General features: G+C 47.5%; 1 protein-coding gene across 3 annotated transcripts in view; it reads left to right on the top strand.

Moving 5' to 3' along the window:
• Slc5a11 (solute carrier family 5 member 11) overlaps positions 1-14,649 on the top strand; it is a 63,222-nt gene that overhangs the window by 46,060 nt on the left and 2,513 nt on the right. For all 3 annotated transcript variants that reach the window (XM_029480116.1, XM_029480115.1, XM_029480114.1), the window contains 7 exons: positions 1,995-2,200; positions 4,152-4,287; positions 8,684-8,791; positions 9,081-9,231; positions 11,766-11,934; positions 13,218-13,433; positions 14,024-14,192. In XM_029480116.1, the coding sequence (XP_029335976.1) occupies positions 1,995-2,200; positions 4,152-4,287; positions 8,684-8,791; positions 9,081-9,231; positions 11,766-11,934; positions 13,218-13,433; positions 14,024-14,192 (1,155 nt within the window). The remainder of the gene's footprint in view (positions 1-1,994; positions 2,201-4,151; positions 4,288-8,683; positions 8,792-9,080; positions 9,232-11,765; positions 11,935-13,217; positions 13,434-14,023; positions 14,193-14,649) is intronic.

Genomic DNA, 14,649 nt, shown 5'->3' on the forward strand with positions numbered 1-14,649 from the left:
TCGAGACAGGGTTTCTCTGTGTAGCCCTGGCTGTCCTGGCACTCACTTTGTAGACCAGGCTGGCCTCGAACTCAGAAATCCGCCTGCCTCTGCCTCCCCAGTGCTGGGATTAAAGGCGTGCGCCACCACGCCCGGCCCTCAAAAACTTTTTAACTTCTTTTATGTGCTTGGGTATTTTGTCTGCATGTATGCCTGCATGTCTGTGTGTGTGTGTGTGGCAGTGGAGATGGGGTAGGGGGTGCATGCATGTGAGTGTGCTTGCATGACTGCATATGAGCTTGTGCACGTGCAGCATCTGCTGAGGCATTGGAGGCCCCGGGACCAGAGTTACAGATGGTTGTGAGCCTCTATGTCGGTGCTGGGTATTGAACACCATTCCTCTTAAGCACTCAAGCAAGTGCTCTTAACTGCTGAGCCATCTCTCCAGACAAAGGGTGGTGCCAGCTCTTCTGTATTCACACCCTTGGGCGGCTCACCTTTTGTCCCCATCCTGCTACCAGGACCACTCTACTATGCCACCCAGGTAAGGTATGGGGCACACTCTCCCCCAAGTGCCACAGCTGCTGATGAGTGGGGCCAGTTCTGCACAGCCCTTGAACATTAACATGGTCCCAGGCAGCAGCCTAAAGCAGGGATATCTACATGGCTTTTGGTGGTAACGTGGGCCACAGACATTGGCACAGACCCCTGCTGCTGCATGGCGAGGGACACAAACATGGCCCATAGCACCAGCTGGGACATTACCGTGGTTTCAGGTGGCAGCAGAGGCTACTCACACCAGGCTGCCCCTCACTACCCTCCGATTCCATTTCCACCTTTCTTCATAATGTTCAAACTGTTCCTTTCCCAACTCTCCACCACATACTTGCACTTCATAGTGGCTCCCCCTGCAAGTGGGCCACAAGGCAGAGGGGCCTCTGGTGTCTTCATCCAGGCCAAGCTGTGTGGCCATTTGTGGCAGGTGAGCCTCTCAACATTTCCCAGTTTTAAAGGTGGATCACAAACTACAGCGATATTAGCAGGACCTATGACTTTGATATCATAAGGTAGCCCAAGTTTTTTTTTTTTTAATTGAATTAGAGTTGTTGCTGATTGTGTGTGTGTGTGTGGTGTTTGTACACGTGTCTATGGGTGTGCTTGTTCATGAGCACACACGTGGAGGGCAGGAGTTGATGTCAGATGTCTTCCTCCATCTTTTTCTAACTTATTGTTTGAGACAGGGATCTCCCTCTGGACCTGGGGCTTACCCATTAGCTAGAGTATCAAGCCCTCGGGATCCACCCCTCTTCTTTTGCTATCCCAATGGTGTGGTTACAGATGATCACTATGTCGCCTGGCTCTTATGTGGATGCCAGGGATCCAAACTCAGGCCTTGTGTGTGTGAAGCAAACACTTTACCCTCTGAGCCATCTTCCCAGCTCCTTGCTCTTTGAATACCTTTGTGTGTATGTTCCCAGTTTCATAACCAAGCCATTCTAAGATCTACTATTTTATTATTTAACATCAGAGACCTATTGATGGATTGCTACATATATATATATATATATATATATATATATATATATATATATATATGCTTTATACTGTGAATTCAGGGATAGTAGTCAGTCAGTGAGGTGACTCTGAGAATAAAGGCACTTGCCATCAGGCCTTATACCTGAGTTTTATCCCTGGCATTCACGCAGTGGCAGGAGAACACTGACTCTCACAAGTTGCCCTCTGATCTAACCCTGACATTCCACTATGGCATGTGCACACAAATACACCCGTTCGCCCGCACACCCAAGTCTCTGTGTAAACAGATAAACTTAACAGAAAACTATTCTGGGAAGCAATCTACAGCAGGTATGAAGACAAGAGAAAAAGGACAGACTAAGAACCCTTAAAGGGACACTGTTCCTCTGGAGTTCTGCTCTAACTAGGCCACCATCTGTCTCTACCTTGCTATGTACTCCATGGGGTTCTGGCAATCTTAGGCTTCCTCTGCTCCCTAGGTTTTGCAGCTGTTGGTGGAATGGAAGGCCTGAAGGACCAGTACTTCTTAGCCCTGGCTAGTAACCGGAGTGAGAACAGCAGCTGTGGGCTACCCCGAGAAGATGCCTTCCACATCTTCCGAGATCCATTGACGTCTGATCTCCCCTGGCCTGGGATCCTGTTTGGCATGTCCATCCCATCTCTCTGGTATTGGTGTACAGATCAGGTATGGGAGCTGGCTGAAGGCCTCTCAGATGCGTTGGGGTGGCTGACGTCCGCGGTGTGACTTTGCTGTATACTGTTCTCTGTTTCCCCATATATATCCTCCATTTCTTCCATCCTCTCCTCTATCAGTTGCTTTGGTTCTTGCTCTTATAAATGCTAATGGTGGATCTAGAGCTGCTGGTCACAAAGGTGTGTGTGTGTAAAACACTGCTTGATGTCTGAAAAGAGACAGTCATAAGTTCCATTATAAGAAAATAAGGAAATAAATTTGTTCAACAAATAGCCCAGACACTCCTGACACTTAGGAATCTAGAGCCCATATGAAGGTACTCTGCCCTTTTGTGTCTGGGACACAGAAAGATGACAGATAAGCATGTCCTGTGAGAGGTTAAGGGTGCCACTTTTTAAAAAGTACAGTGAGACGAAAGAAATCTGAGAGCACACAGGATCAAAAATAAAACGAATCACTCAATGGCCACAACTTCCATCACTCAATGGCCACAACTTCTATCACTCAATGGCCACAACTTCCATCAGCTTAGAATTGAAAAGCCACAGACTGAGATTGTCCTAGTCATGACCAGGGCTTTTGAGCTCAGAGGGGATGTATCCCTTGGGCCCCAACACTTGTCCCCTGGCTCAGTTTCTGTCACTATTTCTGCAGTCATAGCATTAGCAAACATTTTATAATTATCACCATCCTGACACTGTAACACCTCTGGTGTCTGTCTGATGGAGTCTCGAAGCTCCTTCAGAGAAATGGGCCTCAACATAGTCTTACTTTTGTCCTAAATTTGTGCACGTTGTACTGTGAAGTCTAGCAAAGCTTAGGGGAATGGTCCAGAGGGGGATAAACCCTGCCCTTGCACATTCTTCTTGTTCAAGGTGCTGAGTGAGGTCTCCAGTTAGTTAGGAAAATAGTTATTTTAGCACAAAAAGGATATTTTTTTAAAAAAACCAACAACAGCAAAAGCAGAACAAAAAGAAAAAAACCTATCATGCAAATTATGGCAATTATTATCTATGAGAGATAATTATCTATGTGTCAGACTCTATCCTGAGTTCTCCAAATACTTCTACCTAATTTCAAAGCTGTTCATTTGGTCAGTGAGAATACTTAAGGCACAGAGAGGTGACACTGGGTTCCCAGGTTCACACAGCCAGGTGGTGAGGAGACAAGCTTGAACCCAGGCTGCGTAACTCCACCTCTATGAGGTGACATCATCAAGGTGATGTCATCCTCCAAGAGCCCTACCTATGAGATGTCCAGGTGCAGCCTACTGGGTCATAGCAATCCCACTGGGGCTATCTTGGTAGAGTACATCTTTCCTTTGCCTCCTAAGCATTTATTTATTTTTACTGTGGGTCTATGAATGTTGGCCAGGATGTATGCTGGTGTTCTATGTGTGAACCTGGTTCCTGTAAGTGAGAAGAGGGCTTCAGATACCCTGGGACTGAGTGACACATGCTTGTGAGCCACCATGTGGGTGCTAGAAACTGACAATGGATCCTCTGCAAGGGCAGCCAGTGCTCTTAACTGCTAAACCATCTCTCCGACCCCTCCTTTGCATATGTGTGTGTGTATTCATATACAGGTATATATGCATGTTTTATATAATATACACAATACATTCATATATATGTATTTGTGTATATATGTGAAAAAAATGTGTGTGTGTGTGTGTGTGTGTATGAAGTTGTTCTACTGACAGATTTAATTGGACTGTCTTGAGTACATTCTTTTACCTAACTATGGTAGCCGAAAAGGTGGGTTAATTCTGGAGTGAACTGTAATTGACAAAGTCTAACTCTGGATATAATAGGGAGGGGGCAGTCAGACCAGGGGATAAAGATGAAGAGAGATGCTTTCTCCTAAGCAAGGACCCAGATCTCAGTCCCACCACTCCTACTGAGGAGCTATGCAGCCTCCGACCACCTTCACTATGTTCCAGGTGATTGTTCAGCGGAGTCTGGCTGCCAAGAACCTGTCTCATGCCAAAGGCGGCTCCCTGATGGCTGCGTACCTGAAAGTGCTTCCTCTTTTCCTGATGGTGTTCCCTGGGATGGTCAGCAGAGTCCTCTTCCCAGGTGAGGAGCAGAGGGGCAGAGGTCAGCAGTCCCTCTGCAAGTCTCAGGCTCTGGGAAATGGTCTCGTGATCTATCTACTGACTTCACACTGCTCCCCAACACTGACTCCGCAGACGAGACCCACTGGTGTGGATGCTTGAGGTCGTCTGCATTCATTCGTCATGCCACAAACTACTCTGAGGTCATGGTGGTTCCATGTGCTTATTCCCCCAAGACAGGTCACGTGCTGGTCCTTTGTGGTTTGAGCTCAGTATTCTGGTAACTTTGGCCTGATGGGACCCCTCCTGTGACAATAAATATCAGGGGGCATAAGTAACTCTATAGGAACACACACATGCACACACAGGCACACATGCACATGCACACGCACATGCATGCACACACACACACACACACACACATGCACACGCACACGCATGCATACACATACAACCGCCACCACACAAACCATAAGGTCTTCTTTTTGAGGCAGAATCTTATATGGTCTAGGCTGGCCTTGAACCCACATCTGCTTTTCAAGTGCTGGAATTACAGGTTTGCACCTGTATTGCTAGGTTTTTTTGGCTAGGTCTTTTTATTTAAATGCAGTCAAGAAGTTTATACACAGGGATAAACTGTATTTAATAGGCTGCTGTGGCCAGGGGCCTCTGGGGTGCTGTGGTGTCAGGAGCTAGTGATAGGCACATCACTAACCTGGGCTGTCCTGGACTGCCTGTGCTTGAGCCTCAGCTCTGCCTCTTAGGAGCTATGTGGCCTCAATCACATCATTTCACCTCTCTCCTTTGTTTTCTCATCTGTAAGATGGGTGGGAATGAGGTCTCTGTCAAGCAGACATGTTATATATAAAGAGCTATTAATTAACAGGAAAGTAATGTTATGGAATGGTGTGTTATCACAGGGCCGCTGGGGTCATTTAAAACTTAGTCGAACCAACTAATTTCATCAATGTGAACATTCTAACTCCCTCTCTGCCTCCCTCTCCCCCTCCTGCCCCGCGCTCCATCCCCCTCTATCTGTTCTCTCTCTGTGTCTCTCTGTCTCACTCTATCTATCTTTCTCTCTGTGTCTCTGTCTCTCTCTCTTTCTCTGTGTGTGAATGGCTGATCTCTGTCACTCCACCTCACTGTTTGAACCCATCTTACGGATCCTGGAGCTCGCTGACTCAGCTAGACCAGGGGGCATTGAGCTCTGCCCATCTTCATCTCCTCAGCACTTGCTTTACAGACCTGCACTGCGCTCAGCTTTGCATGGGTGCCAGGTACCCCAGCTCAGTCTCCATGCTTGCGCAGCAAGCACTTTATCAGCAGGCCACTCTCCTGGGCCTGGACACACTGTGGGAAGAACACTGCTCCCCACTGAACATGCTCTGTAAGTTTGTGTTTGAAGGTTGCATTTTTAGGAAAAGCCCTTGGTTAAATGTCTGTGAGAGGACCCTCCTCCTTCCCCATCTGCATAGAGAAGGGAACTTTCCCAGGGCAGAATGAAGCACACAGGTTTGAACTTCAGCAGTGGGAGGTTTCTGTGCCCCAGCAGTGAGGCTGTTGAGTGTTTTCTTCTCTAGAGTGGTTTCCTCTAAAGCCACAAGTCCTTGATTTTTCTGAGGGTTGTGATGTGCATGCATATGGCCTATGGGTATATATGGTTGTGTGTGTGTATATGCAGACACAATATATATGTGTTCAGGTACATGTGAAAGTTGATATTGAGTGTCTTCCTCAATTTCTGTCTACTTTACTTTTATTAAAGACAGGGTCTTTCAGTGAACCTGGTCTGATCTGATCAGGATGCCAGCGAACTCCAGGAATCCTCCTATCTGCCTCCCCACCCCTCCTCACTCCTGGGCTGGCATCACCAGTGTGTGTCACTGTGCCCAGTTTCTCAGGGCCCCATGTTTGCTCAGCAAGCATCTTACTGACTGAGCCATCTCCCCAGCCCAATCTTAACCCTTCTGAGGGACACATCCCAGTGATCTAAGGACTTCCTACTAAATCTCACCTTTTAAAGGACCTCCAGATATTGCCACACTGAGGACCCAAACTCTACACGTGAACTCAAACCACACCCTAGCCACAGCAGAGGTGCGTCACTGAGACAAACTAGAGAACCAGGATGGGTGGGCAATTTTACACTGGAGACACTAGAGAACTTCTCAGGAGAGGAAAGGATTGGGGGGAGGGGGGAGCAAAAGGGTAGGGCTGGAAAGATGGCTCACAGTGAAGAGCTCATCATATACTACCAGAGGACCCGAGCTCAGTTCCCAGCACCCAGGCTAGGCCACTCACAGCCCCCTGGAACTCCAGTTCCAGGGGACCCAAAGCCTCTTTGTGGGCTCTTGTAATCATGTGCACAGCCCATTTACAGACACAGCCATGGACATATAATTTCAAGATAAAGGTTTTTGTTGTTGTTGTTTGGTTGTTTGTTTGGTTTGGTTTTTCAAGACAGGGTTTCTCTGCGTAGCTCTGGCTGTCCTGGAAACCACTAGAATTTTCTCTGTAGACCAGGCTGGCCCTGAACTCGAGAAATCTGCCTGTCTCCTCTGCCTCCTTCGTGTTGGGATTAAAGGCTTGTGTCACCACCACACAGCTAAAGATAAAGTATTTAAAAAAAAAAAAAGATGAGAAAAGAGAGGAAAGATATTCAGGGTTTGAAACTCACGGAGAGCTTGAATCTAAAGCTAATGAGCAGCAGTAACTGAACCGTATGAGTAGCTGAGAAAAGCAGGATGGATGGGGGGGGGGTACTTAAAAGCACTGACAGGACTGCACTGACAGGACTAGAGTGCAGCTCAGTAGTGGACTGCATGCCCAGTGTGTACAAAGCCCTGAGATCTAGACCCAACACCTGAGAAGAAAAAACTAAGTATTTTTTAAAAAGTAACACGGAGGGACTTCACTGTAGCTGTGAATAGCTGTCCCCCATCCTGGCAGCTGAGGAGATGAAGTCTGAGGTATGATTCTTCCTATGACTGGATAGTAGGTATCACAGTCTATTTGGCGTCCAGTAACAGTAGCGATATGTTCTTACTATGTTCTGTGTGATCATCCTTAGGTGCTAAATTTTTTTATTGGATATTTTCTTTATTTACATTTCAAATGTTATCCCCTTTCCTGGTCCCCTGTCCCCGAATCCCCTAATCCATCCTCCCTCTTCCTGCTTCTATGAGAGTGTTCCTCCACCCACCTACCCACTCCCACCTCCCCACCCTCGATTCTCTTACACTGGGGCACCTATTGAGCCTTCATAGGACCAAGGACCTCTCCTCTCATTGATGCATGACAAGGCCATCCTCTGCAACGTGTGCAGCTGGAGCCATGAGTACTCCTTTGTTGATGGCTTAGTCCCTGGGAACTCTTGGGGGACTGGCTGGTTGATATTGTTGTTGTTCTTGTGGGGTTGCATTCTTCTTCATCTCCTTCTGTTCTTTTTCTAACTCCTCTGCTGGGGACCCCACACTCAGTTCAATGGTTGGCTGGAACATCCATCTCTGTATTTGTAAGGCTCTGGTAGGGCCTCTCAGGAGGCAGCCATATCAGGCTCCTTTCAGCAAGCACTTCTTGACATCCACAATACTGTCTGGGTTTGATAACTGTATATGGGATGAATCCCCAGGTAAGACAGTCTCTGGATGGCCTTTCCTTCCGTCTCTGCTCTAACTTTATCTCCATATTTGCTCCCGTGAGTATTTTGTTCTCCTTCTAAGAAGGACTGAAGGGTGTTACATTTTTAATGTGTCTTAAATTTTTATCCATTGACCTATTTTTAAAAATCATTTGTGTGAGTGTTTGTGTGCATTTGTGTGTGTATGCATTTGTGTGTGCACACGTTTGCATCCAAGTGTGCCATGTCACCTGTGTGAGGTCAGAGGTCAACTTGCAGGACTCTGTTCTCTCCTTCTGTAATATGGCACCTTGAGATTAAATGAAGGTCCTCAGGCTTGCTGGCCCTTCGTCCACTTATGAACTATGTATGTGGGAGCTGGGATGGGGTAAGTATGTTTCTGTGAATGTGTGTGTGTGTCATGACATCCGTGTGGAGGTCAGAGGCAACGTGAGCTTTTGTTCTCTCCTTCCACCACTGGGAACCCAGGGATCAAACAGGTTGCCGGCACGGTCAGCACCATCTTGCCAGCCTTGTTCTAATCTTACAAAACAAAGATGCTTTTGCAGACAACGGTCAAGGCTAAATATTATGAAGTAGTATGGCATCATGCCAGTTCTACAGATTGGCAGAAAGCTGAAGGGGCATGGCCACAGCTTAGAGTTGAGGCTCCTTCCTAGTTCTCTTGGCTATAAGCTCATAGACCCTTCTAGGGCTGGCCTGGTTCTGGCACACTGTAGCTGGGCCTGGGCTCAGGACCTGTCTGTCTCACTGTGGGCTTACATTTCCTCCGTAGATCAAGTAGCCTGTGCGCATCCCGACATCTGCCAGCGGGTCTGTAGCAACCCCTCTGGCTGTTCAGACATCGCGTACCCCAAACTTGTGCTGGAACTTTTGCCCACAGGTAAAGTCCCCTCACCCCTATACTCAGTCCCCCGGACCACCCAGAAAGAAGGATACTGTCTGGGTGATAATCTGAGGTATGGATGACACGGAGAGCGATGGGCACCCCAAAGGCCAGAAGTTGGCAGGACCACAAAGTTTTGTCTGACTATGCCAATAGAAGGTCTACCTCCTCAGAGCTGAGCCATCAGGATCAGCTAGCTTTGGGCCTGGGGTAATAGAGTCCCAAGCGAAGACAGATGTGGCCATCAGAAAGCCCAAGGCCTATAGACCTCCCTTCTGCCCCCCAGGACTCCGTGGGCTCATGATGGCTGTGATGGTGGCGGCTCTCATGTCCTCCCTCACCTCCATCTTTAACAGTGCCAGCACCATCTTCACCATGGACCTGTGGAACCACATCCGGCCACGGGCATCTGAAAGGGAGCTCATGATTGTGGGCAGGTAAGGCCTTATAGGGTAGGACTCTGGGCAGTGAAAAGTCCAAATACCTAGCAATGAAGGGACTAGGTAAAGTCAAATACCTAGCAATGAAGGGCCAGGTAAAGTCAATGTACCCAAGCTGCCTTGGTCTCAGCTGCTGCTGCTGAGTCGCAGGACCTTGGCAGGAGTTAGTCATTTACTCAAGGGATGTCCTGTGCACACCGGTTGTGTTCTGGTATTAGAATAGTCGTTTAATATAATGTTCCAGTATTTGAAAAACAATCCTGCAGTTCCAGAACATAGCACTAAAAGATTTGCATCTGCTGGGATAATGCTAGGAGTGGAGACCAAGTCAGAGAGACAGTTAAAGCCCTTAGGAGTGAGTGTCCTGACTGGGAATGAGGAGAACCCAGACATTCAGAGGGGAAGCACCAATCTGCATTAGGACCTGAGGGGTAGTAGGAGGTTCTGGGTAACACAGTGGGGTGCTCTGAAGCTGAGTCAGGGATAATTTCTATTCCAAGACTCTTGCAAGTCCTGAAGTCCAGTAGGAGAGCAGAAATGGGCATCATGACAATGGGATATAAAACAGACATAGATAAGCTGCTCCCTGAAGCCCTGTCACATACGAGTTGCATGCATAGGGCTGTCTCAGCTGTGGTTCAGGGAAAGAGTCCTTAGACTTGACCCCAAATGTTAACCCATTAAAGAAAAGCCAGATATGTGCTGGACTTGGTCACTTGAAAGGATACCATTAAAGGGATATAAAGATTAGCCACAGACTGGAGAAAATGTTTGCAAGCCACATTACATGCTTAAGAACTTGTAATCGGGCTGGCGAGATGGCTCAGTGCGGAAGAGCACTGACTGCTCTTCTGAAGGTCCTGAGTTCAAATCCCAGCAACCACATGGTGGCTCACAACCACCCGTAATGAGATCTGGCACCTCCTTCTGGTGGGTCTGAAGACAGCTACAGTGTACTTATTTATAATAATAAATAAATCTTTGGGCCAGAGCGAGCAGAGGTCCTAAATTCAATTCCCAACAACCAGATGAAGGCTCACAACCATCTGTACAGCTACAGAGTGACTCACATCCATAAAATAAATAAAATCTTTAAAAAAAAAAGAACTTGTAATCTAGAAAATACGAAGCACTCTTAGAACATAGTATGACCAACCACCAAAACAATTGAATAGGCTTTTCACCAAGAAAGATGTAACAACGAGCCTGTAACAAGACGTTCAGCATCATTTACTACGCTTGGCACCACTGTTTCCCACTAGAATGCCAGGAACAGCCAGGCATGGTGGTTCACGCCTGTCACCCCAGTACCTGGAAAGGTGATGCAGGAAGACAGGGTTCCTATGCAGTACACATGGGACTATGACTGATTCCACTTAAAAACAACCCGATGGGCCCTTACAACGTTAAGCATAAACTTACCAAATCACTTAAAAGTTTGTATTCTTAGATTTGAGGACATATGTCCAGAGACCCGTATTCAGATGTTTATCCAAGTAGTTTACAGTAGCAAAGGGCAGGGGGCGGTTCTGCTGTCATCAGCTGGTGAAGGACAAGCAAAGGGAGAGAATGGTGTGTTCATGGCACATACGCTCACAAGATGCGGTGAAATGGTCTGGTAAAATAGCTCAGCAAGTGAGGATACTTACTGCCAAGCTTGATGGCCTGGGTACGATACCCAGGCACCCACCCCATGGTGGAAGAAGAGAGCCAATTCCTATAAATTCTCTGACTTCCACATGAGGTTTATACACCCTAAATGCTCTGCCTACAAAATCAATTCTTTTTAAAGATTCATTTAGTGTGTATGAGTGTTTTTGCCTGCATGTATGTTTGTGTACCATGTTTGTGTACCATGTGTGTGCCTTGTGCCCTTGAGGGCCAGAATAGGGCACTGGATCCCCTCGAATTGTAGTTACAGACAGTTGTGAGCTGCCATGTGGGAGCTGGGACTTGAACCCAGGTCCTTTGGAAGAGCAGCCTAAGCTTTTAACCACTGAGCCATCTCTCTAGCCTTGATGGTTTTCTTTTTTAAATCAATGAAATATCCTGAGGAGTTAGCACACACTTGAAATCCCAGCCCTTGGGAGGCTGAGGCAGGAGGATTCAAGGTCAGCCTGGGTGTGTGCTGTCCCTGTCTCTGAAAAGGAGGGGAGTATGAAATATGGATGGACCTCAGAGACCATTACACAGCCGAGGCAGCAGCTGAAGATCAAATGCTGAGTGGCCGAGGGCACTTGTAGGAGCTCCAGGGAAGGCTAACATGGAGGAGCAGGCATGCCCAGTTACTTAGCGGCAGCTGGAATAAACTGTAAAATGGGAAGGGGATATTTAGGCAGGATGCCTGTGCAGGGCTGATGGTACTGTGCAAATTCAGCAAAGGATACTGCATCGTACTCTTAGGTGGGGGGAGTCGGGGGCGGGGGACAGGTCTCATGTCTTACAGATCTTACAGCTCCGCGAAGCTGCACAATAAAGAGAGGAAAGCGGGTGTTCGGAGAAGCCAGGCCTGCTTTCCTCTCTTCTCACAGGATATTTGTGTTTGCCCTGGTGCTGGTCTCCATCCTCTGGATCCCCATTGTGCAGGCCAGCCAGGGAGGGCAGCTTTTCATCTACATTCAATCCATCAGCTCCTACCTGCAGCCACCCGTGGCCATGGTCTTCATCATGGGATGTTTCTGGAAGCGTACCAATGAAAAGGTAACTCTGGACTAGCGACACAACACCCGGTGCTGTCCACAAGCGCTGGGAGAAATGGAGGGGGAGTGGTCTGGCAGGGACCTGTGTGGGCTAGCCTTGTCACCAGGGAGCGAGAACCCTGGATGGGAAGCCACAGGCCGGGAAAAGACTAGATAGGTATTCTCGGAAGTGCCTCCTGTGTTTGTTCTTTTAACTCAGGGCCTCACTATGTTTTTTTTTTGTTTTTTTTTTTTTTGTTTTTCGAGACAGGGTTTCTCTGTGTAGCCCTGGCTGTCCTGGCACTCACTTTGTAGACCAGGCTGGCCTTGAACTCAGAAATCCGCCTGCCTCTGCCTCCCGAGTGCTGGGATTAAAGGCGTGCGCCACCACGCCCGGCTAGGGCCTCACTATGTATTTCTATTTCTGTGTTAAAATATCCTGACAAAAAACTTAGGGGAGAACTGAGCCTCCATTTCCAGGTCACAGTCCATTATTCTGGTGCAGTTAAGGTAGCAAGGACTTGGCTGATGCAGGTGATCACATAACATCCAGTCAAAAGTAGGGAGGAGGATGCGTGCACAGGCCCACAGACAGACCTGGTCCAGGCAGCCCCTCACTGAGCTTCCCTACCCAGGTGGTCTTAAGTTATGTCACCTGGACAAAAGTAGCCATTATGCTCAGGTTGGCTTCAAATCCGCAATCTTCCCGCCTACATCTCCTGAGTATGGGGCTTACAGGCGTTCATTACCACACCTGGCTTCCTGACACACTCTTGCCATTGACTGGGAAGCCAGATTAGAAGGGAATGAGTGTGCATATGTAATCAGTTCATTATAGCCGGGCATCTGCACCTGTGGGTTAAATCAGATTTAACCAACAGCAGGATAAAAATATTTGCAAGAAAAAAATTCCATGTCTCTACTGAGCAAGTGCAGATATTTTTCTTACATTATCATATAAATGATATAATATAGCAGCTATTTACATGATATTCACATTGTGCTGGCTGTTATACATAACCTAAAGATGATTTAACATACATAAGTGAATATGCATAGGTCATGTTCAAACACTATACCATTCTACACAAGGGATTTGAGCACCTGAGAAGTTTGTTATCCATGGGGCCTGGAATTGATCCTTCAGGATACCAAAGGCTGACTGCATTTGGAGAAGTTTGACAGGTTCATAACTCCACAGCTTTGCAATACAGTGAGCATCACAAGAAAGACCAGCCCCTGAGACGGCGCCTTGAACTTTTGCTGACCTCAGCATCCCTAAGATGACTTTCCTTTGGTTTGCAGGGTGCCTTCTCAGGCCTGATCTTGGGCTTGCTGCTAGGACTGGTCAGGCTGATCCTGGACTTTGTCTACGCACAGCCTCGGTGTGACCAGCCTGATGACCGCCCAGCTGTCGTGAAGGATGTCCACTACCTCTACTTCTCCATGATTCTGTCTTTTACCACCCTCATCACTGTGGTCACTGTGAGCTGGTTCACAGAGACACCCTCCAAAGAGATGGTACATTTGGGCTCACAGGCCTAGCCTCTTGAGACTCATCAAAAGAACAGAATATGGAACTCCAGGCTTAAGCAAGACAATGGAAATGTTCAGAAAGTCTGGGGTAGGGCTTTAGGGACATAGCTATGTAGAACTCAGAACTTGGACCCCATTTTTCAATTCTGCTATATGGGGAGCCAGGGAGTTCCTAGGGCCACACCCCCCAACCCCCTACCTTTATTTATTTATTTATATTATTTTTTTTTAGAACTGCCATTGTGTAAAGCCACAAACATTCCTGGTTCTTAGTAGTTCCTGTCAGCTCAGGTGCAACCTTGTCCTTGAACCAGAAGAAAGACTAAGCTAAAGGGCCAACACGTGGCTCACAGGGCTGTACCCTAGGGCTAGGACAGTTAGAGAGGAGGGCTGTCAGAAGACAGGGGAGCAAGCAAGAGGTGTGGTCGTTGGTTCTGAGGAATCGGGGAACCGACGCTGCTTGGAGGACATGATGAACAGTGTCCAACATGAGAGCTGAGGTGGGTGCAGGGTTGGAAAAAATAAGGAACAATGGCAGCTTCCACCTGTGTCTCATGGTCGCCTCTGCTTCTCAGGTCAGCCGCCTGACTTGGTTCACTCGTCATGAACCTGTGGCCCAGAAGGACTCAGCACCACCAGAAACCCCCCTGTCTCTAACCCTTTCTCAGAATGGGACTACAGAGGCCCCCGGCACCAGTATCCAGCTGGAGACAGTTCAAGAAAGTACGACCAAAGCCTGTGGCGGTGAGTTAGTTGCCTCTGGTCTCAGTTATAGAGCTTAAGAAGCACTGTGTGTTCCGGGGGATTCTGCCAGATCACAGTCTAGAAAGGGAGAAGGTCAGGGATTTCAGCAGCCCCTGGCTTTGATGCCTGGTTTTTCCACCAACTAGAGGGGACTCTTCAGAGACACAGTAACAGCAAACCCAGAGCTTACCGAGACTCCATGTAACCCCACACTGTAGGCTGGAACACTACAGTCATCCTTGAATCACTGATTTCAGCTTAATTCACCTTACAAAGATGTGAGTTAATGTTTTAAAATTTGGAGATTTCATATGAGAGTCTATATCCATTTCACGAACAGTGGGAAAATCTGGTGACATAAGACCTCCATGCTGACATGGCAAAGTTCTCTCTCATGATGTGACGATTCAGGTTGTCATATATATATATATATATATATATATATATATATATATAT

The sequence above is a fragment of the Mus caroli genome, chromosome 7 (genome assembly GCF_900094665.2).
Source record: "Mus caroli chromosome 7, CAROLI_EIJ_v1.1, whole genome shotgun sequence".
NCBI classification, from domain to species: domain Eukaryota; kingdom Metazoa; phylum Chordata; class Mammalia; order Rodentia; family Muridae; genus Mus; species Mus caroli.